The sequence below is a fragment of the Taurulus bubalis genome (assembly GCF_910589615.1).
Source record: "Taurulus bubalis genome assembly, chromosome: 14".
Taxonomy (NCBI): Eukaryota; Metazoa; Chordata; class Actinopteri; order Perciformes; family Cottidae; genus Taurulus; species Taurulus bubalis.
In genome coordinates, this window is record NC_136602.1 from 430,744 (window position 1) to 454,499 (window position 23,756).

The following is a 23,756-nucleotide window of genomic DNA, read 5'->3' on the forward strand; positions in this document are numbered from 1 at the left end:
CTTGGCAGAGATTCCTGAGGAACACGTCGAAGAAGGGGATGTTGATTGGCTGATGGCTGCGGCGGTGGTCCTCAATCTGACCCAGCACCATCTGACAGGAAACAGGAAGTACAGGTCACAAACAGCTCTCCCCCCTGCAGTACTGCATTGGACCACACGGAGCAGCCACAGCTATATATAGAAATGTGGATTCTTCACTGTCTCTTTCTTTGGCCCCCTGCTGGACTGGGTACCTGGATGCATCCGGCCAGCACGCTGGTGGTCATCTTCTTGTAGAGGCTGGCGTACTTCTCACAGTCGCTGATGAGGTCCCTGAGCTCGGGCAGCAGCAGCAGGGAGGTGCTGTGCTTCTCCAGCGCCTTCACCAGGGCCTCTCTGGTGCCCAGGCGGCACATCACCACCGTGTAGTCCTTGTTCAGGGACGCCAGCCGGAACAGGAAGCGGACAAACAGCTGGACCACCTGAACAACCAATCACAGGAGGGTAGGGGGAGGTGGGCTCAGACAGCTGGACCACCTGAACAACCAATCACAGGAGGGTAGGGGGAGGTCTGAACCCACCTCTCTGTCGCTGAGGAAGGCCGTCATGGAGGACAGGCAGGGCTCGATGCTCTCGTGCCACGGCAGCAGGTCCTCCTGGTAGTGGTCCAGGAACTTGTTCAGGATCCTGCAGGAAACCAAGAGCCAATCAGACAAGCACAACAACATCATCTTCGTCTTCATCATCATCTTCATCGGGTCAGGGGTCACGGGCCGTGGCTGCTCGGTACCTGAGGATGGACAGCTGGACGGCCCGGTCAGCTCGGTGCTGCTCCATCAGGCGGACCAGATCCTGATAGGTGTCCCGACTGTGAGTCACCTGAGACGACATCATCATCATCATCAGTATGCAATGATAAGCCACCAACAGGACCCGGTCAACACGTGGACCAGTACCTGGCTGCGCTCCTCCTCCAGCTGGGAGGCGTCGTCACACAGCAGCTGCTCCAGGGTCTGGATCACCTCTCTGGTGGCCGTCGGCTCCTTCAGACTCACCACCAGCATCTGCAGCTCCGTGTCCTTAAAGTCCAGCTGCTCCCGGCACTCTGAGCACCACAGAAGAAGAACGCATCAATATGTACGCATTTATATACCCCGAGATAATACACCATCAAATATCTGCTATCAATATGAGGGACACGTAAATTATTGAGATTATTAAATCAGCACATGATCTTGTGTTGGTTCTAGTGCCCCCATGGACTAAAGAGGTAGTGTTGGTTATGGCGCCCCCTGTGGACTAAAGAGGTGGTGTTGGTTCTAGTGCCCCCTGTGGACTAAAGAGGTAGTGTTGGTTCTAGCGCCCCCTGTGGACTAAAGAGGTAGTGTTGGTTCTAGTGCCCCCTGTGGACTAAAGAGGTAGTGTTGGTTCTAGTACCCCCTGTGGACTAAAGAGGTTGTGTTGGTTATAGTGCCCCCTGTGGACTAAAGAGGTAGTGTTGGTTCTAGTACCCCCTGTGGACTAAAGAGGTTGTGTTGGTTATAGTGCCCCCTGTGGACTAAAGAGGTAGTGTTGGTTATGGTGCCCCCTGTGGACTAAAGAGGTAGTGTTGGCTCTGGTGCCCCCTGTGGACTAAAGAGGTAGTGTTGGTTCTAGCGCCCCCTGTGGACTAAAGAGGTAGTGTTGGTTATGGTGCCCCCTGTGGACTAAAGAGGTAGTGTTGGCTCTGGTGCCCCCTGTGGACTAAAGAGGTAGTGTTGGTTCTAGTGCCCCCTGTGGACTAAAGAGGTAGTGTTGGTTCTAGTGCCCCCTGTGGACTAAAGAGGTAGTGTTGGTTCTGGTGCCCCCTGTGGACTAAAGAGGTTGTGTTGGTTCTAGTGCCCCTTGTGGACTAAAGAGGTAGTGTTGGTTCTAGTGCCCCCTGTGGACTAAAGAGGTTGTGTTGGTTCTAGTGCCCCCTGTGGACTAAAGAGGTTGTGTTGGTTCTAGTGCCCCTTGTGGACTAAAGAGGTAGTGTTGGTTCTAGTGCCCCCTGTGGACTAAAGAGGTTGTGTTGGTTCTAGTGCCCCCTGTGGACTAAAGAGGTTGTGTTGGTTCTGTTGCCCCCTGTGGACTAAAGAGGTAGTGTTGGTTCTAATGCCCCCTGTGGACTAAAGAGGTAGTGTTGGTTCTGGTGCCCCCTGTGGACTAAAGAGGTAGTGTTGGTTCTAGTGCACCCTGTGGACTAAAGAGGTTGTGTTGGTTCTAGTGCCCCTTGTGGACTAAAGAGGTAGTGTTGGTTCTGGTGCCCCCTGTGGACTAAAGAGGTAGTGTTGGTTCTGGCACCCCCTGTGGACTAAAGAGGTAGTGTTGGTTCTGGACTAGACTGAGGTCTATAGAGGAGCAGGACTACACTGAGCCTGGTTCCTCTCCCTCTATAGACCTCAGTCCAGGACCAGGACTAGACTGAGGTCTCTAGAGGATCTAAAGAGGACCAGGACTAGACTGGTCCAGGACCAGGAGCAGCATCAGTGTGAGCTACCTGTGCTGTCCAGCTTGTGCAGCATGGAGATGTGGTTGAGGGCGATGATAGCCAGCATGGTGTCGGCTCTGGCCAGCGTCAGACACTTCTTGAGCACGGCGGTGAGGCCGGCGGCCTCCAGCTGCTCCGCCAGGCCCTTGTGGTTGGAGACGAGCATGACGACCACCAGCAGCCCGTTACGCACCGCCGGCACGCCGCTGAGGAGAGTCAACAAGGGCTCAGATGTTCAGCCTGAAACTGTGCAGTCAGACCTCCAAGAAGTTATGGGAAATGTCTCGAAATGTATTAGCGATGTTTTGTACAAAGATTTCGTATTATTGTTATATTTGGATTTGTTAGCTATGACAGAATATTTGAGGAAAAGGCATATCTTATACATTTATTAATCATCTTTGCCAAATTGTATATTCACAAATGTAAATTTACAAACCCAAAGCCTGTTTGGGGTTTCTTACAAAAAATTTGAATTATATATAAAAATTATGAAAGGCTCTAGCGGCATGCGTTGCCAGCAATATGTTTGTAATTAGTGTCCTCTCTTTTATTTTATGCTTTGTCTTTTTTTTTCTCTGCGGTCGCCCCCAAACGGTGGGGCGCGACCCTCTAGTGGGGGGTGGAGGTATTGCGGGTTTGAAAAAGCAGGATGAAGGAGTCACAAAGAGTTGGAACATTCTGTTAACATGTTCTGTGAACATTGGTCTTCCTTCAAAGTGGGCGTGACAGAAAAGGTTTGAGAACCACTGTGTTAACTGTGAATAAATGGGTTTTGCCGTTTGCTACTGTCAATCTATGAAACTGTGCCAAGCGGCAGGACGTTACCCTTCAGCCGGCAGCAGCAGCTCCATGGCGGCCGGCACGGCGCCCAGCAGCCCCCGGGAGCCGGCGGGCGTCGCCGAGCCGATGCTGGAGAAGATCTCCAACATCATCTGAGTGCCGGACTCGGAGAGCGGGAGGCCGCTGCCGACGCTGCGCAGGTCGTGTTTACTGGCTCCAGAGATCACCTTCAGGGTCTGACAACAACAACATCATCATCATCATCAACAACAACCAGGGGACCAAAGGTAAACAGGGGAAAGCTGTTGAATCAGCAGAATATAAACCTCCAACAGGCCATGGTCGTCAGCCTTCGTCCTTCTACACTCAACAGGAAGTCAGAGGTAGTAAAGCCCGCCTCCTGCTTCATTTGATTGGCTGCCTTGGTCAAGCGTGATCTTGATGAGTGGTGGGACTCTCAGGTCTCTCTGGTCTCTAGCAGGTCTCTCTAGGGTCTCTATGGTCTCTAGCAGGTCTCTAGCAGATCTCTATAGGGTCTCTATGGTCTCTAGCAGATCTCTATAGGGTCTCTATGGTCTCTAGCAGGTCTCTAGCAGATCTCTATAGGGTCTCTATGGTCTCTAGCAGGTCTCTAGCAGATCTCTCTAGGGTCTCTATGGTCTCTTTGGTCTCTAGCAGGTCTCTCTAGGGTCGCTATGGTCTCTAGCATGTCTCTCTAGGGTCGCTATGGTCTCTAGCAGGTCTCTAGCAGGTCTCTTTAGGGTCTCTCTATGGTCTCTAGCAGGTCTCTACGACAAGAGGAACCTTTAACCCTACACTTCAGTAGGCAAGAGGAACCTTTAACCCTAGACAAGAGGAACCTTTAACCCTAGACTTCAGTAGACAAGAGGAAACTTTAACCTAGACTTCAGTAGACAAGAGGAACCTTTAACCCTGGACAAGAGGAACCTTTAACCCTAGACAAGAGGAACCTTTAACCTAGACTTCAGTAGACAAGAGGAAACTTTAACCTAGACTTCAGTAGACAAGAGGAAACTTTAACCTAGACTTCAGTAGACAAGAGGAACCTTTAACCTAGACTTCAGTAGACAAGAGGAACCTTTAACCCTAGACTTCAGTAGACAAGAGGAACCTTTAACCCTAGACTTCAGTAGACAAGAGGAACCTTTAACCCTAGACTTCAGTAGACAAGAGGAACCTTTAACCCTAGACTTCAGTAGACAAGAGGAACCTTTAACCCTAGACAAGAGGAACCTTTAACCCTAGACTTCAGTAGACAAGAGGAACCTTTAACCCTAGACAAGAGGAACCTTTAACCCTAGACTTCAGTAGACAAGAGGAACCTTTAACCTAGACTTCAGTAGACAAGAGGAACCTTTAACCGAGACTTCAGTAGACAAGAGGAACCTTTAACCGAGACTTCAGTAGACAAGAGGAACCTTTAACCTAGACTTCAGTAGACAAGAGGAACCTTTAACCTAGACTTCAGTAGACAAGAGGAACCTTTAACCTAGACTTCAGTAGACAAGAGGAACCTTTAACCTAGACTTCAGTAGACAAGAGGAACCTTTAACATATACTTCAGTAGACAAGAGGAACCTTTAACCCTAGACAAGAGGAACCTTTAACCTAGACTTCAGTAGGCAAGAGGGACCTTTAACCCTAGACAAGAGGAACCTTTAACCTAGACTTCAGTAGGCAAGAGGAACCTTTAACCCTAGACTTCAGTAGACAAGAGGAACCTTTAACCCTAGACAAGAGGAATCTTTAACCTAGACTTCAGTAGACAAGAGGAACCTTTAACCCTAGACTTCAGTAGACAAGAGGAACCTTTAACCCTAGACTTCAGTAGACAAGAGGAACCTTTAACCCCAGACAAGAGGAACCTTTAACCCTAGACAAGAGGAACCTTTAACCCTAGACAAGAGGAACCTTTAACCCTAGACAAGAGGAACCTTTAACCTAGACTTCAGTAGACAAGAGTAACCTTTAACCCTAGACTTCAGTAGACAAGAGTAACCTTTAACCCTAGACTTCAGTAGACAAGAGTAACCTTTAACCCTAGACTTCAGTAGACAAGAGGAACCTTTAACCCGAGACTTCAGTAGACAAGAGGAACCTTTAACCCGAGACAAGAGGAACCTTTAATCTAGACTTTAGTAGACAAGAGGAACCTTTAACCCTAGACTTCAGTAGACAAGAGGAACCTTTAACCCTAGACAAGAGGAACCTTTAACCCTAGACAAGAGGAACCTTTAACCTAGACTTCAGTAGACAAGAGGAACCTTTAACCCGAGACTTCAGTAGACAAGAGGAACCTTTAACCCTAGACAAGAGGAACCTTTAATCTAGACTTCAGTAGACAAGAGGAACCTTTAACCCTAGACTTCAGTAGACAAGAGGAACCTTTAACCCTAGACAAGAGGAACCTTTAACCCTAGACAAGAGGAACCTTTAACCCTAGACAAGAGGAACTTTTAACCTAGACTTCAGTAGACAAGAGGAACCTTTAACCCTAGACTTCAGTAGACAAGAGGAACCTTTAACCCTAGACTTCAGTAGACAAGAGGAACCTTTAACCCTAGACAAGAGGAACCTTTAACCCTAGACAAGAGGAACCTTTAACCCTAGACTTCAGTAGACAAGAGGAACCTTTAACCCTAGACTTCAGTAGACAAGAGGAACCTTTAACCCTAGACAAGAGGAACCTTTAACCCTAGACAAGAGGAACCTTTAACCCTAGACAAGAGGAACCTTTAACCCTAGACTTCAGTAGACAAGAGGAACCTTTAACCTAGACTTCAGTAGACAAGAGGAACCTTTAACCTAGACTTCAGTAGACAAGAGGAACCTTTAACCCTAGACTTCAGTAGACAAGAGGAACCTTTAACCCTAGACTTCAGTAGACAAGAGGAACCTTTAACCCTAGACAATAGGAATCTTTAACCCTAGACAAGAGGAACCTTTAACCCTAGACTTCAGTAGACAAGAGGAACCTTTAACCTAGACTTCAGTAGACAAGAGGAACCTTTAACCTAGACTTCAGTAGACAAGAGGAACCTTTAACCTAGACTTCAGTAGACAAGAGGAACCTTTAACCCTAGACTTCAGTAGACAAGAGGAACCTTTAACCCTAGACTTCAGTAGACAAGAGGAACCTTTAACCCTAGACAATAGGAACCTTTAACCCTAGACAAGAGGAACCTTTAACCCTAGACTTCAGTAGACAAGAGGAAACTTTAACCTGGACTTCAGTAGACAAGAGGAACCTTTAACCCTAGACTTCAGTAGACAAGAGGAACCTTTAACCCTAGACAAGAGGAACCTTTAACCCTAGACAAGATGAACCTTTAACCCTAGACAAGATGAACCTTTAACCCTAGACAAGAGGAACCTTTAACCCTAGACAAGAGGAACCTTTAACCCTAGACAAGAGGAACCTTTAACCTAGACTTCAGTAGACAAGAGGAACCTTTAACCCTAGACTTCAGTAGACAAGAGGAACCTTTAACCTAGACTTCAGTAGACAAGAGGAACCTTTAACCCTAGACTTCAGTAGACAAGAGGAACCTTTAACCTAGACTTCAGTAGACAAGAGGAACCTTTAACCCTAGACAAGAGGAACCTTTAACCCTAGACTTCAGTAGACAAGAGGAAACTTTAACCTAGACTTCAGTAGACAAGAGGAACCTTTAACCTAGACTTCAGTAGACAAGAGGAACCTTTAACCGAGACTTCAGTAGACAAGAGGAACCTTTAACCTAGACTTCAGTAGACAAGAGGAACCTTTAACCTAGACTTCAGTAGACAAGAGGAACCTTTAACCTAGACTTCAGTAGACAAGAGGAACCTTTAACCCTAGACTTCAGTAGACAAGAGGAACCTTTAACCCTAGACAAGAGGAACCTTTAACCCTAGACTTCAGTAGACAAGAGGAAACTTTAACCTAGACTTCAGTAGACAAGAGGAACCTTTAACCCTAGACTTCAGTAGACAAGAGGAACCTTTAACCCTAGACAAGAGGAACCTTTAACCCTAGACAAGAGGAACCTTTAACCCTAGACAAGAGGAACCTTTAACCCTAGACTTCAGTAGACAAGAGGAACCTTTAACCTAGACTTCAGTAGACAAGAGGAACTTTTAACCCTAGACTTCAGTAGACAAGAGGAACTTTTAACCCTAGACTTCAGTAGACAAGAGGAACCTTTAACCTAGACTTCAGTAGACAAGAGGAACCTTTAACCCTAGACAAGAGGAACCTTTAACCTAGACTTCAGTAGACAAGAGGAACCTTTAATCTAGACTTCAGTAGACAAGAGGAACCTTTAACCCTAGACTTCAGTAGACAAGAGGAACCTTTAACCCTAGACAAGAGGAACCTTTAACCCTAGACAAGAGGAACCTTTAACCCTAGACAAGAGGAACCTTTAACCCTAGACAAGAGGAACCTTTAACCTAGACTTCAGTAGACAAGAGGAACCTTTAACCCTAGACTTCAGTAGACAAGAGGAACCTTTAACCTAGACTTCAGTAGACAAGAGGAACCTTTAACCTAGACTTCAGTAGACAAGAGGAACCTTTAACCCTAGACAAGAGGAACCTTTAACCCTAGACTTCAGTAGACAAGAGGAACCTTTAACCCTAGACTTCAGTAGACAAGAGGAACCTTTAACCCTAGACTTCAGTAGACAAGAGGAACCTTTAACCCTAGACAAGAGGAACCTTTAACCCTAGACAAGAGGAACCTTTAACCCTAGACTTCAGTAGACAAGAGGAACCTTTAACCGAGACTTCAGTAGACAAGAGGAACCTTTAACCTAGACTTCAGTAGACAAGAGGAACCTTTAACCTAGACTTCAGTAGACAAGAGGAACCTTTAACCGAGACTTCAGTAGACAAGAGGAACCTTTAACCTAGACTTCAGTAGACAAGAGGAACCTTTAACCTAGACTTCAGTAGACAAGAGAAGGGGCCTCACTGCGAGCGCCAGCTGCTGGACGGGAGGGCTGCTGGAGAACTCCTGCATGCAGGACAGGATGGCCTTGACTCCGCCCTCGGTGGCGAAGGAAACCCTCCACTCGTACCTCAGCATGAGCAGGTGAGCCAGTCTCAGGGTGCAGAGGACCAGGTCTCTGGAGGCCGAGGCCAGCAGCTCCACCAGCAGCTTCAGCACCTTGTCCCTGAAGAGGACACATAGTCAGCACACCTGAACGCACCATGAGAACGTCATCATGTACCTTCAGCCAGCACTCATGAGAACATCATCATGTACCTTCAGCCAGCACTCATATTCACTGAGCAGAGCCTGAACGCATCATGAGAACATCATCATGTACCTTTAGCCACATGCGTACGTGCTGGAGCCTGCGGCTCGGTGTACGTGCTGGAGCCTGCGGCTCGGTGTATGTGCTGGAGCGTGACGGTTCCTCACCGGACCGTCTGGGCGAAGTCGCTCCTCATGGAGTTCTTCTCCTGCGCTCCCTTCTCCTCCAGCAGCCGGGTGAGGAAGAGGACGGTGGCCAGCTGCTGGCCCGGGTCCGAGCCGCCCTTCTTCAGGATGTCCACCACCTCCCCCAGCTTCTCCAGCACCGTCTTCTTGCCCTGGACCCGCGGGTTGTTGAACACTGGGAGGACAGGACAGGGTCACAGACGTCCTGATGGCGGCGTCACGGCCTCAACGTGCCGGTCCTACCTTTCATCTGGTCCTCCAGGTCCTCGGGGTACTGGCTGTCGTCCTCTGGAGGAAGCTCGTTCTCCGTCTCCGGGCTGCCGCAGCCGGGGTCAGCGGGAGCTTCCTTCTTTGCTTTTTTGGAGACAGAACCCATCGCTGAGGAAGAGGAGGTCACGGCCGAAGACGAAGAGGAGGAGGTCTGTCCTCCTTCTCCTCCCAGGCCGGACGAACCCAGTGAGCTTTCAGCTGGAAACAAAGCGGTCAGACTCATGGACAATGATTTATATATAAAAAGACGTCTCTGTGTCCTCACTGCTTATATATATATATATATATATATATATATATATATCTCTCTTCTCTCACCCAACAGCTCTTGGTCCTCCAGGCCTCCTCCTCTCCTCAGGTAGTGCTTGCAGAAGGTGTGAGAACAGAGCAGGTCGCTCAGACAGGACGACGGCAGCTTCTGCTTCAGGTAGTGAAGCAGCTTCTTAGCCACGTCTCCAGGGACAGACAGACCAATCAAAGACCAGTCGTCCAGCTCCGCCTCCTTCAGGACAGAGACAGACAGGAGACATGCAGACAGACAGACAGACAGACAGACAGGAGATATGCAGACAGACAGACAGACAGGAGACATGCAGACAGACAGACAGACAGGAGACATGCAGACAGACAGACAGGAGACATGCAGCCAGACAGACAGACAGGAGACATGCAGCCAGACAGACAGGAGACATGCAGCCAGACAGACAGACAGGAGACATGCAGCCAGACACACAGGAGACATGCAGACAGACAGACAGACAGGAGACATGCAGACAGACAGATAGACAGACAGGAGACATGCAGACAGACAGACAGGAGACATGCAGAGAGACAGACACACAGGAGACATGCAGACAGACAGACAGACAGGAGACATGCAGACAGACAGACAGGAGACATGCAGCCAGACAGACAGGAGACATGCAGACAGACAGACAGGAGACATGCAGACAGACAGACAGGAGACATGCAGAGAGACAGACACACAGGAGACAGACAGACAGACAGACAGACAGGAGACATGCAGACAGACAGATAGACAGACAGGAGACATGCAGACAGACAGAGCTTTATAGAGAAACCTTTTCCAGTGAATCTGAAGCAGTCATTCTGTATTTTCCTTCATGTTATTCACAGGACTCTAACGGTTTCCCAGCATGCTCCTTGGCGCCGTGCTCCTCACCTGGTCATGGAGGCTCAGCAGCAGTACGCCGCTGACCTCCTGCTGCTGTTTGAGCTCCAGCTTCTTGATGAAGAAGAGGATCTCCCACCACTCGGCCCGACTCAGGGCCGGCGTCTCCGGGTGCGGCGCTTGGGACAGGTAGGGCAGCGAGTACAGCCCCCCGGGGGGCTTGGAGAAGAAGGCCTGGCTCACTGAGGGCACAACAACAAGGCCTTCACTTCCTGAGGGCACACAGACGGACGGACACTCCCGGTGGACCGGATCTTACCGGCCGTGAGTTTGAGCGTCTCCGTCAGCGTGGAGGCCTTCTCCTGCGTCTCCTTGTCAGCCTGACTGCTGCTGCCCAGCACCTCCACCATGTGCCAGTGGACCCAGTAGGTCCTGGACAGGGCGTTCCAGTACACCTGAACACAGACAGGGCTGAGAGTCGTGGTTCCTATTCGATCCAAAGGTTATTATGGTCTGCATGGTAATGAATGCACTTTAACACTACATCATTCACTCATTCACACGGCATTCATCGGGCGTCAGCCGGCACTACTACTGCGGGCGTTAGCAGCCGCCACTACTACTACTGCGGGCGTTAGCCGCCGCCACTACTACTGCGGGCGTTAGCAGCCGCCACTACTACTACTGCGGGCGTTAGCAGCCGCCGCCACTACTACTACTGCGGGCGTTAGCAGCCGCCACTACTACTACTGCGGGCGTTAGCAGCCGCCACTACTACTACTGCGGGCGTTAGCAGCCGCCGCCACTACTACTGCGGGCGTTAGCAGCCGCCACTACTACTACTGCGGGCGTTAGCAGCCGCCACTACTACTACTGCGGGCGTTAGCAGCCGCCGCCACTACTACTACTGCGGGCGTTAGCAGCCGCCGCCACTACTACTACTGCGGGCGTTAGCAGCCGCCACTACTACTACTGCGGGCGTTAGCAGCCGCCGCCACTACTACTACTGCGGGCGTTAGCAGCCGCCGCCACTACTACTACTGCGGGCGTTAGCAGCCGCCACTACTACTACTGCGGGCGTTAGCAGCCGCCACTACTACTACTGCGGGCGTTAGCAGCCGCCGGCACTACTACTGCGGGCGTTAGCAGCCGCCGGCACTACTACTGCGGGCGTTAGCAGCCGCCGCCACTACTACTGCGGGCGTTAGCAGCCGCCGCCACTACTACTGCGGGCGTTAGCAGCCGCCACTACTACTACTGCGGGCGTTAGCAGCCGCCGCCACTACTACTGCGGGCGTTAGCAGCCGCCGCCACCACTACTACTACTACTACTGCGAGCGTCAGCCGCCGCCGCCGCCACTACTACTGCGGGCGTCAGCAGCCGCCGCCACCACTACTACTACTGCGGGCGTTAGCAGCCGCCGCCACCACTACTACTACTGCGGGCGTTAGCAGCCGCCGCCACTACTACTGCGGGCGTTAGCCGCCGCAGTCACTACTACTGCGGGCGTTAGCCGGCGTCGCCGCCACTACTACTGCGGGCGTTAGCCGGCGTCGCCGCCACTAATACTGCGAGCGTTAGCAGCCGCCGCCACAAATACTACTGCGGGCGTTAGCAGCCGCCGCCGCCGCCACTACTACTACTGCGGGCGTCAGCAGCCGCCGCCGCCACTACTACTACTGCGGGCGTCAGCAGCCGCCGCCGCCACTACTACTACTACTGCGGGCGTCAGCAGCCGCCGCCACTACTACTGCGGGCGTCAGCAGCCGCCGCCGCCACTACTACTGCGGGCGTCAGCAGCCGCCGCCGCCACTACTACTGCGGGCGTCAGCAGCCGCCGCCGCCACTACTACTGCGGGAGTCAGCAGCCGCCGCCACTACTACTACTACTACTACTACTACTGCGGGCGTCAGCAGCCGCCGCCGCCACTACTACTGCGGGCGTCAGCAGCCGCCGCCACTACTACTACTACTACTGCGGGCGTTAGCAGCCGCCGCCGCCACTACTACTGCGGGCGTTAGCAGCCGCCGCCGCCACTACTACTGCGGGCGTTAGCAGCCGCCGCCGCCACTACTACTGCGGGCGTTAGCAGCCGCCGCCGCCACTACTACTGCGGGCGTTAGCAGCCGCCGCCGCCACTACTGCGGGCGTTAGCAGCCGCCGCCGCCACTACTACTGCGGGCGTTAGCAGCCGCCGCCGCCACTACTATTGCGGGCGTTAGCAGCCGCCGCCGCTACTACTACTACTGCGGGCGTTAGCAGCCGCCGCCGCCACTACTACTGCGGGCGTTAGCCGCCGCAGCCACTACTACTGCGGGCGTTAGCCGGCGTCGCCGCCACTACTACTGCGGGCGTTAGCCGGCGTCGCCGCCACTACTACTGCGGGCGTTAGCCGGCGTCGCCGCCACTACTACTGCGGGCGTTAGCCGGCGTCGCCGCCACTACTACTGCGGGCGTTAGCCGGCGTCGCCGCCACTACTACTGCGGGCGTTAGCCGGCGTCGCCACCACTACTACTGCGGGCGTTAGCCGGCGTCGCCGCCACTACTACTGCGGGCGTTAGCCGGCGTCGCCGCCAATACTACTGCGGGCGTTAGCAGCCGCCGCCACAAATACTACTGCGGGCGTTAGCAGCCGCCGCCGCCACTACTACTACTGCGGGCGTTAGCAGCCGCCGCCGCCACTACTACTACTGCGGGCGTCAGCAGCCGCCGCCGCCACTACTACTGCGGGCGTCAGCAGCCGCCGCCGCCACTACTACGGGCGTCAGCAGCCGCCGCCACTACTACTACTACTGCGGGCGTTAGCAGCCGCCGCCGTCACTACTACTGCGGGCGTCAGCAGCCGCCGCCACCACTACTACTGCGGGCGTCAGCAGCCGCCGCCACCACTACTACTGCGGGCGTCAGCAGCCGCCGCCACCACTACTACGGGCGTCAGCAGCCGCCGCCGCCACCACTACTACGGGCGTCAGCAGCCGCCGCCACTACTACTACTACTGCGGGCGTCAGCAGCCGCCGCCACTACTACTGCGGGCGTCAGCAGCCGCCGCCACTACTACTAGTACTACTACTGCGGGCGTCAGCAGCCGCCGCCGCCACTACTACTACTGCGGGCAGTAGCAGCCGCCGCCACTACTACTGCGGGCGTTAGCAGCCGCCGCCGCCACTACTACTGCGGGCGTTAGCAGCCGCCGCCACAAATACTACTGCGGGCGTTAGCAGCCGCCGCCGCCACTACTACTACTGCGGGCGTCAGCAGCCGCCGCCGCCACTACTACTACTACTGCGGGCGTCAGCAGCCGCCGCCGCCACTACTACTACTGCGGGCGTCAGCAGCCGCCGCCGCCACTACTACTGCGGGCGTCAGCAGCCGCCGCCGCCACTACTACTGCGGGCGTCAGCCGCCGCCGCCACTACTACTGCGGGCGTCAGCAGCCGCCGCCACTACTACTGCGGGCGTCAGCAGCCGCCGCCGCCACTACTACTGCGGGCGTCAGCAGCCGCCGCCGCCACTACTACTACTGCGGGAGTCAGCAGCCGCCGCCACTACTACTACTACTGCGGGCGTTAGCAGCCGCCGCCTCCACTACTACTGCGGGCGTTAGCAGCCGCCGCCACAAATACTACTGCGGGCGTTAGCAGCCGCCGCCGCCACTACTACTACTGCGGGCGTCAGCAGCCGCCGCCGCCACTACTACTACTACTGCGGGCGTCAGCAGCCGCCGCCGCCACTACTACTACTGCGGGCGTCAGCAGCCGCCGCCGCCACTACTACTGCGGGCGTCAGCAGCCGCCGCCGCCACTACTACTGCGGGCGTCAGCAGCCGCCGCCGCCACTACTACTGCGGGCGTCAGCAGCCGCCGCCGCCACTACTACTGCGGGCGTCAGCAGCCGCCGCCGCCACTACTACTGCGGGAGTCAGCAGCCGCCGCCACTACTACTACTACTACTACTACTGCGGGCGTTAGCAGCCGCCGCCGCCACTACTACTGCGGGCGTCAGCAGCCGCCGCCACCACTACTACTACTACTGCGGGCGTCAGCAGCCGCCGCCACCACTACTACGGGCGTCAGCAGCCGCCGCCACTACTACGGGCGTCAGCAGCCGCCGCCACTACTACGGGCGTCAGCAGCCGCCGCCACTACTACTACTACTACTGCGGGCGTCAGCAGCCGCCGCCACTACTACTACTGCGGGCGTCAGCAGCCGCCGCCACTACTACTACTGCGGGCGCTAGCAGCCGCCGCCACTACTACTACTACTGCGGGCGTCAGCAGCCGCCGCCACTACTACTACTACTACTGCGGGCGTCAGCAGCCGCCGCCACTACTACTACTACTACTACTGCGGGCGTCAGCAGCCGCCGCCACTACTACTACTGCGGGCGTTAGCCGCCGCCGCCACTACTACTACTGCGGGCGTTAGCCGCCGCCACCACTACTACTACTGCGGGCGTTAGCCGCCGCCACCACTACTACTGCGGGCGTTAGCCGCCGCCACCACTACTACTGCGGGCGTTAGCCGCCGCCACCACTACTACTGCGGGCGTTAGCCGCCGCCACCACTACTACTGCGGGCGTTAGCCGCCGCCACCACTACTACTACTGCCGGCGTCAGCAGCCGCCACCACTACTACTACTACTGCGGGCGTTAGCAGCCGCCACTACTGTCAGTATCCTTGTAACTCAAAACTGCCATTTGAACTATCATGGCGGACAACAGGTAGAACCAACTACAACAAGCACCACCACCACACCAGGTAGTAGTACCAACACCTACAACAGGTAGTAGCACCAACAGGTAGAAGCACCAACACCTACAACAGGTAGAAGCACCAACACCTACAACAGGTAGAAGCACCAACACCTACAACAGGTAGTAGCACCAACACCTACAACAGGTAGTAGCACCAACACCTACAACAGGTAGTAGCACCAACAGGTAGTACTACCACCACCATACAGTTAGTAGTACCACCACCACCAACAGGTAGTAGTACCACCACCACACCGACAGGTAGTAGTACCACCACAGGTAGTAGTACCAACTACAACTACAACAGGTAGTAGTACCAACTACAACTACAACAGGTAGTAGTACCAACTACAACTACAACAGGTAGTAGTACCAACACCAACTACAACAGGTAGTAGTACCAACACCAACAGGTAGTAGTACCAACACCAACAGGTAGTAGTACCAACACCACACCAACAGGTAGTAGCACCAACAGGTAGTAGTACCACCACCACACCAGGTAGTAGTACCAACACCTACAACAGGTAGTAGCACCAACAGGTAGTAGTACCACCACCACACCGACAGGTAGTAGTACCAACAACAACAGGTAGTAGTACCAACAACAACAACAACAGGTAGTAGTACCAACTACAACAGGTAGTAGTACCAACAACAACAACAGGTAGTAGTACCAACAACAACAACAGGTAGTAGTACCAACAACAACAACAGGTAGTAGTACCAACTACAACAGGTAGTAGTACCAACAACAACAACAGGTAGTAGTACCAACTACAACAACAGGTAGTAGTACCAACTACAACAGGTAAGTAGTACCAACAACAACAGGTAGTAGTACCAACTACAACTACAACAGGTAGTAGTACCAACTACAACTACAACAGGTAGTAGTACCAACTACAACAGGTAGTAGTACCAACAACAACAGGTAGTAGTACCAACAACAACTACAACAGGTAGTAGTACCAACAACAACTACAACAGGTAGTAGTACCAACAACAACTACAACAGGTAGTAGTACCAACAACAACTACAACAGGTAGTAGTACCAACAACAACAGGTAGTAGTACCCTCGAGGTATAAATAATAACGGACAGCGTGAACGCCTACATCTGCTTTATCTCCAGTCTAACCGGTTCCTCACCTGAACAGGTGGCGAGCCGTCGTTGCTGTAGCGGAACTCCCCCTCGTCTCCGGCGCTGACCTCCTCGTAGTCCTCCAGCATGCGGACCATCATGCCGCTCTTCAGGTTGTCTTGGACGTACTCCACGTAGGCCGAGCGGCTGGCGAAGTCCGAGCGCGTTTTGTATCCGTTTCCCGTCTTCTTCTTCGGTGGTGTGGCGGCGGCGGCGACAGGAGCGGCCGCCGTGGAGGAAGTGTTGGTGAGGACGACGGGGGAGGCGCAGAAACGAGGCTGGAAAATGGACCTGAGGACGGGCCGGGACGCCTCCTCCCCCGGCTCCTCCCTGCAGGCCACGCCTCCTGCCGGGCCGTGGGCGGAGCCGTCAGGGGACTGGCGGTTCCGGTCCCAGCCCATCACGCGCACCAGCTCTGAGATGAGGTTGGCCATGGCCATGGTGAAGTCAAACTCCCGCTGTATACGGAGGTGATCCGCTTGGTGGGCGGCGCTGGAGGAGGAGGCGGGGCTGGCGTCCTGTCTGTCAGAGTTTGACTCCGCCCCCGCCGTGTTGAGCTGGTCCATCAGCGACGTCACGCACAGGTAACGCTTCACCAGAGAGAACAGCAGCTTCCCAGGGATCTGAGCAGAGGGACACCATGTTATTCATACCTATAACAACAACAATCATGTTATTCATAACTATAACAACAACAATCATGTTATTCATACCTATAACAACAACAATCATGTTATTCATAACTATAACAACAACAATCATGTTATTCATACCTATAACAACAACAATCATGTTATTCATAACTATAACAACAACAATCATGTTATTCATACCTATAACAACAACAATCATGTTATTCATACCTATAACAACAACAATCATGTTATTCATAACTATAACAACAACAATCATGTTATTCATACCTATAACAACAACAATCATGTTATTCATACCTATAACAACAACAATCATGTTATTCATACCTATAATAACAACAATCATGTTATTCATACCTATAACAACAACAATCATGTTATTCATACCTATAATAACAACAATCATGTTATTCATACCTATAACAACAACAATCATGTTATTCATACCTATAACAACAACAATCATGTTATTCATACCTATAACAACAACAATCATGTTATTCATACCTATACAACAACAATCATGTTATTCATACCTATAATAACAACAATCATGTTATTCATACCTATAACAACAACAATCATGTTATTCATACCTATAATAACAACAATCATGTTATTCATACCTATAACAACAACAATCATGTTATTCATACCTATAATAACAACAATCATGTTATTCATACCTATAACAACAACAATCATGTTATTCATACCTATAACAACAACAATCATGTTATTCATACCTATAACAACAACAATCATGTTATTCATACCTATACAACAACAATCATGTTATTCATACCTATAATAACAACAATCATGTTATTCATACCTATAACAACAACAATCATGTTATTCATACCTATAATAACAACAATCATGTTATTCATACCTATAACAACAACAATCATGTTATTCATACCTATAACAACAACAATCATGTTATTCATACCTATAATAACAACAATCATGTTATTCATACCTATAACAACAACAATCATGTTATTCATACCTATAACAACAACAATCATGTTATTCATACCTATAACAACAACAATCATGTTATTCATACCTATAACAACAACAATCATGTTATTCATACCTATACAACAACAATCATGTTATTCATACCTATAACAACAACAATCATGTTATTCATACCTATAACAACAACAATCATGTTATTCATACCTATACAACAACAATCATGTTATTCATACCTATAATAACAACAATCATGTTATTCATACCTATAACAACAACAATCATGTTATTCATACCTATAATAACAACAATCATGTTATTCATACCTATAACAACAACAATCATGTTATTCATACCTATAATAACAACAATCATGTTATTCATACCTATAACAACAACAATCATGTTATTCATACCTATAACAACAACAATCATGTTATTCATACCTATAACAACAACAATCATGTTATTCATACCTATACAACAACAATCATGTTATTCATACCTATAATAACAACAATCATGTTATTCATACCTATAACAACAACAATCATGTTATTCATACCTATAATAACAACAATCATGTTATTCATACCTATAACAACAACAATCATGTTATTCATACCTATAACAACAACAATCATGTTATTCATACCTATAATAACAACAATCATGTTATTCATACCTATAACAACAACAATCATGTTATTCATACCTATAACAACAACAATCATGTTATTCATACCTATAACAACAACAATCATGTTATTCATACCTATACAACAACAATCATGTTATTCATACCTATAACAACAACAATCATGTTATTCATACCTATAACAACAACAATCATGTTATTCATACCTATACAACAACAATCATGTTATTCATACCTATAATAACAACAATCATGTTATTCATACCTATAACAACAACAATCATGTTATTCATACCTATAATAACAACAATCATGTACAAATGAAGACGTGAGCTCACCTGCGGCAGGTGGATCCCTTCGAAGGAGATGCCGTGCTCCTCAGAGGACGTGGTCTCAGCAAACAGCTCCAGCAGAGTGTAGCGGTTGTCAAAGTCCATGTGCTGCTCGATGCCGTCCTGCTGGCTGAGGGACAGGAGGACGTAGGCCCGGCTTCCTGTGGGGGGACGGGAGGACAGAGGAGGGAGGACAGAGGAGGGAGGACAGAGGAGGGAGGACAGAGGACAGAGGAGGGAGGACAGAGGACAGAGGAGGGAGGACAGAGGACAGAGGAGGGAGGACAGAGGACAAGGGATGGATGTAAACATGTGTACTTGGGCTCATAGAGCTCAGTCACGACGTGTTGCTGTAGTTTCAATAACTAGAAGTTGGATCTGTGACATCAGGATGTCCCCCCCGCCCCCCTCCTGCCCCCTCCTGCCCCCTCCTGCCCCCCCCCCGCCCCCCTCCTGCCCCCTCCTGCCCCCTCCTGCCCCCTCCTGCCCCCTCCCGCCCCCCTCCTGCCCCCTCCTGCCCCCTCCTGCCCCCTCCCATTGTTTAAACGTCTTCACACGATGCGTCTGCACCAAACTAGCAAGATGCAACTAAACTAAACTGTTTTCCGTTTGTGGTTTTGAGAAGCAGAGTCAGAGCTCTCCTCAGATGTTATCACACCGAACGCTGCAATGACTCATGGGAAAAACTCTCAGCCGCTCCTCGCCAAGTGGCCACAAGAAGAAGTCTGTCTCTGTTTCAACTTTATTTAATTATGCTAAAGTAGCTTTGAGACGCTGGGGTGAAGCCTCCTGAACCAGAACCAGACCAGAACGAGACCAGAACCAGAACCAGGACCAGACTCCTCTGGTTGTATAGAAGTCTACGCTTCATGTTTTGAAGCTGGGTCCTCTGGGTCGATTCATCCTCATAGACTTCTATACAACCAGAGCTTGACCAGCTCAGAACCCAGCGGCGCTCAGCCGCACCAGAACCAACAGAACATCTGGAGTAAAGATGGGTTAGCTAAGCTTAGCATAAGCTCACCTGCGTCGTGCGAGGCCAGCGCCCGCAGCATCTTGCCGGCGCTGCGCCGCGTCTGCGTCTCCCGGTTGCACAGCAGCTCCATCAGCAGGTTGAGGGCGCCGGTCTCCTTGAAGACGCCGACCAGCGGCCCGATGCCGGCGTAGGCGCTAAGCACGTGGATGGTGTGCGTGATGCTGATGGAGAAGTCGCTCTTCTTGGCCATCTGCTTCCTGGCCCGGCGCACCAGGTTCTTCACGTCCTCCTTCATGTCCGACAGCTCCACCTCGTCGAAGGTGGCAGCGTCGGCGGCGGTGCCGGCCGCGCCGCGCCGCGCCTCCTGCAGGGGGCGCGGCTGCGGCGCATCCGCCTTCCTCTTGCCCAGCAGGCCGGGGCAGCTGGCGTACACGTCCTCCGTGGACATCCACATCAGGATGTTCTCCGGCTTGCTCTCCGACGCGGAGCCGGACCCGTCCGACCCGGAGCCGGAGTCGGCGGCGCCCGCGTCGCTGCCGGCGCCGTCGTCGATGGCGACGAGGCTCCAGCGGATCAGGTACTCCGTCTGCCCGTCGTGGGTGCGGCGCTGCCGGATCAGCTCCTCCGGGTACGCCTGCAGCCTCGGGCCCAGCTGGACCAGCAGGTTCCCGTTGCGGCGTTCGCCCACCATGGTCGCTGAGGACGCCATCATTATGGGTTATTAGAGCACACGCCATCAGTATGGGTTATTAGAGCACACGCCATCATTATGGGTTATTAGAGCACACGCCATCAGTATGGGTTATTAGAGCACACGCCATCATTATGGGTTATTAGAGCACACGCCATCAGTATGGGTTATTAGAGCACACGCCATCATTATGGGTTATTAGAGCTCTCTACTGGGAGGAGGAGGAGTCTTACAGGGACCTCTCTACTGGGAGGAAGAGGAGCCTTACAGGGACCTCTCTACTGGGAGGAGGAGGAGGAGCCTTACAGAGACCTCTCTACTGGGAGGAGGAGGAGCCTTACAGGGACCTCTCTACTGGGAGGAGGAGGAGCCTTACAGGGACCTCTCTACTGGGAGGAGGAGGAGCCTTACAGGGACCTCTCTACTGGGAGGAGGAGCAGCCTTACAGGGACCTCTCTACTGGGAGGAGGAGCCTTACAGGGACCTCTCTACTGGGAGGAGGAGCAGCCTTACAGGGACCTCTCTACTGGGAGGAGCAGCAGCCTTACAGGGACCTCTCTACTGGGAGGAGGAGGAGCCTTACAGGGACCTCTCTACTGGGAGGAGGAGCCTTACAGGGACCTCTCTACTGGGAGGAGGAGGAGCCTTACAGGGACCTCTCTACTGGGAGGAGGAGCCTTACAGGGACCTCTCTACTGGGAGGAAGAGCAGCCTTACAGGGACCTCTCTACTGGGAGGAGGAGGAGGAGCCTTATAGGGACCTCTCTACTGGGAGGAGGAGCCTTACAGGGACCTCTCTACTGGGAGGAGGAGGAGCCTTACAGGGACCTCTCTACTGGGAGGAGGAGTCTTACAGGGACCTCTCTACTGGGAGGAGGAGGAGGAGCCTTACAGGGACCTCTCTACTGGGAGGAGGAGGAGCCTTACAGGGACCTCTCTACTGGGAGGAGGAGTCTTACAGGGACCTCTCTACTGGGAGGAGGAGTCTTACAGGGACCTCTCTACTGGGAGGAGGAGGAGGAGCCTTACAGGGACCTCTCTACTGGGAGGAGGAGCAGCCTTACAGGGACCTCTCTACTGGGAGGAGGAGGAGGAGCCTTACAGGGACCTCTCTACTGGGAGGAGGAGGAGCCTTACAGGGACCTCTCTACTGGGAGGAGGAGCAGCCTTACAGGGACCTCTCTACTGGGAGGAGGAGGAGCCTTACAGGGACCTCTCTACTGGGAGGAGGAGGAGCCTTACAGGGACCTCTCTACTGGGAGGAGGAGGAGGAGCCTTACAGGGACCTCTCTACTGGGAGGAGGAGCCTTACAGGGACCTCTCTACTAGGAGGAGGAGGAGCCTTACAGGGACCTCTCTACTGGGAGGAGGAGCAGCCTTACAGGGACCTCTCTACTGGGAGGAGGAGGAGCCTTACAGGGACCTCTCTACTGGGAGGAGGAGGAGCCTTACAGGGACCTCTCTACTGGGAGGAGGAGCAGCCTTACAGGGACCTCTCTACTGGGAGGAGGAGGAGCCTTACAGGGACCTCTCTACTGGATCGATTGAGTTGATCAGTTATGTCCATGCCGAACTGAAGAGCGCATCCGGCTCCTCGGGCAACACCTCACAACAGCGAGCAGGTTCACTCGGCGCGGGATAAACGCATAGCTGCGCTTAATGAGCGCGTTTCCGCGGGCAGTCTGGTGAGCGGCGGCGGGCCTGCACGCCGTCCCGCGGCGCCGCCTTCTGGCGCGCAGACCCCGACCCCGAGGAGCCGCTCAGGTGAGTGGGGCTTACCTGGCGCGTCGCTGACGTCACTCCTGGTCTCCGTGTCGCCCCTCGCGCGCTGCCGTCTCTTCCTGTCTGTGTGTTGCGCCGGAGCTCCGCTGCGCTGCTGGATGCGCATCTGCGCAGTGTGGCAGTCAGGGCGCAGCGCTTCTTCTTCTACGCTCCTTCCGCTGCTGCTTCTTCTTCTTCGGCTTTAATGGCGGCTCGCAAACCACCGTGAAGCGGCTTTCCGCCCCCTGCGGTGCGACCCGGAAGTGACATCTTTAACCTCGTTCAGACGAAGATACAGCGACGAATATTTATTTATTTAGTATTTATTGCACAGTTTATTTAATTAATCTATAGCGAAATATATATATATATATATATATATATATATATATATATATATATATATATACACACACACACATGTATATATATACATGTGTATATATATATAGTTTATTCGATTGATCTATAGTGATATATATACATATATATACATGTATATATATACATGTATGTATATATATGCGTATATGTATTTATATATACGCATATATATATACGTGTATATATATACATACATGTGTATATATATATCACTATAGATCAATCAAATAAACTATATACATGTATATATATATATATATATATATATATATATATATATACACGTGTATATATATGTATATATGCGTGTATATATACAGGTAAAAGCCAGTAAATTAGAATATTTTGAAAAACTTGATTTATTTCAGTAATTGCATTCAAAAGGTGTAACTTGTACATTATATTTATTCATTGCACACAGACTGATGCATTCAAATGTTTATTTCATTTAATTTTGATGATTTGAAGTGGCAACAAATGAAAATCCAAAATTCCGTGTGTCACAAAATTAGAATATTACTTAAGACTGATACAAAAAAGGGATTTTTAGAAATGTTGGCCAACTGAAAAGTATGAAAATGAAAAATATGAGCATGTACAATACTCAATACTTGGTTGGAGCTCCTTTTGCCTCAATTACTGCGTTAATGCGGCGTGGCATGGAGTCCATGAGTTTCTGGCACTGCTCAGGTGTTGCTCAGGCAACGTGGATCCTGTGCCTCTCCTGTCCTCCTCCAGACTCTGGGAGGCACAGGATCCACGTTGCCTGAAGTCTAGTGTAAAGTTTCCCCCATCAGTGATGGTTTGGGGTGCCATGTCATCTGCTGGTGTCGGTCCACTCTGTTTCCTGAGATCCAGGGTCAACGCAGCCGTATACCAGCAAGTTTTAGAGCACTTCATGCTTCCTGCTGCTGACCTGCTCTATGGAGATGGAGATTTCAAGTTCCAACAGGACTTGGCGCCTGCACACAGCGCAAAATCTACCCGTGCCTGGTTTACGGACCATGGTATTTCTGTTCTAAATTGGCCAGCCAACTCCCCTGACCTTAGCCCCATAGAAAATCTGTGGGGTATTGTGAAAAGGAAGATGCAGAATGCCAGACCCAAAAACGCAGAAGAGTTGAAGGCCACTATCAGAGCAACCTGGGCTCTCATAACACCTGAGCAGTGCCAGAAACTCATGGACTCCATGCCACGCCGCATTAACGCAGTAATTGAGGCAAAAGGAGCTCCAACCAAGTATTGAGTATTGTACATGCTCATATTTTTCATTTTCATACTTT

At 51.4% G+C, this 23,756-nt stretch overlaps 1 protein-coding gene across 1 annotated transcript in view; it reads right to left on the reverse strand.

Annotated features, from left to right (window-relative positions):
• cul9 (cullin 9) overlaps window positions 1-20,328 on the reverse strand; it is a gene marked incomplete at its 5' end in the record, with an annotated part of 40,253 nt that extends 19,925 nt beyond the window's left edge. The window contains 16 exons of the mRNA XM_079229924.1: window positions 1-91; window positions 234-461; window positions 561-666; window positions 770-858; window positions 936-1,084; window positions 2,501-2,697; window positions 3,320-3,510; window positions 8,253-8,454; window positions 8,706-8,898; window positions 8,967-9,191; window positions 9,312-9,495; window positions 10,177-10,367; window positions 10,445-10,580; window positions 16,037-16,651; window positions 18,668-18,822; window positions 19,686-20,328. Of these exons, the coding sequence (XP_079086050.1) occupies window positions 1-91; window positions 234-461; window positions 561-666; window positions 770-858; window positions 936-1,084; window positions 2,501-2,697; window positions 3,320-3,510; window positions 8,253-8,454; window positions 8,706-8,898; window positions 8,967-9,191; window positions 9,312-9,495; window positions 10,177-10,367; window positions 10,445-10,580; window positions 16,037-16,651; window positions 18,668-18,822; window positions 19,686-20,328 (3,595 nt within the window). The remainder of the gene's footprint in view (window positions 92-233; window positions 462-560; window positions 667-769; window positions 859-935; window positions 1,085-2,500; window positions 2,698-3,319; window positions 3,511-8,252; window positions 8,455-8,705; window positions 8,899-8,966; window positions 9,192-9,311; window positions 9,496-10,176; window positions 10,368-10,444; window positions 10,581-16,036; window positions 16,652-18,667; window positions 18,823-19,685) is intronic.
• Window positions 20,329-23,756: the final 3,428 nt, after the last annotated feature.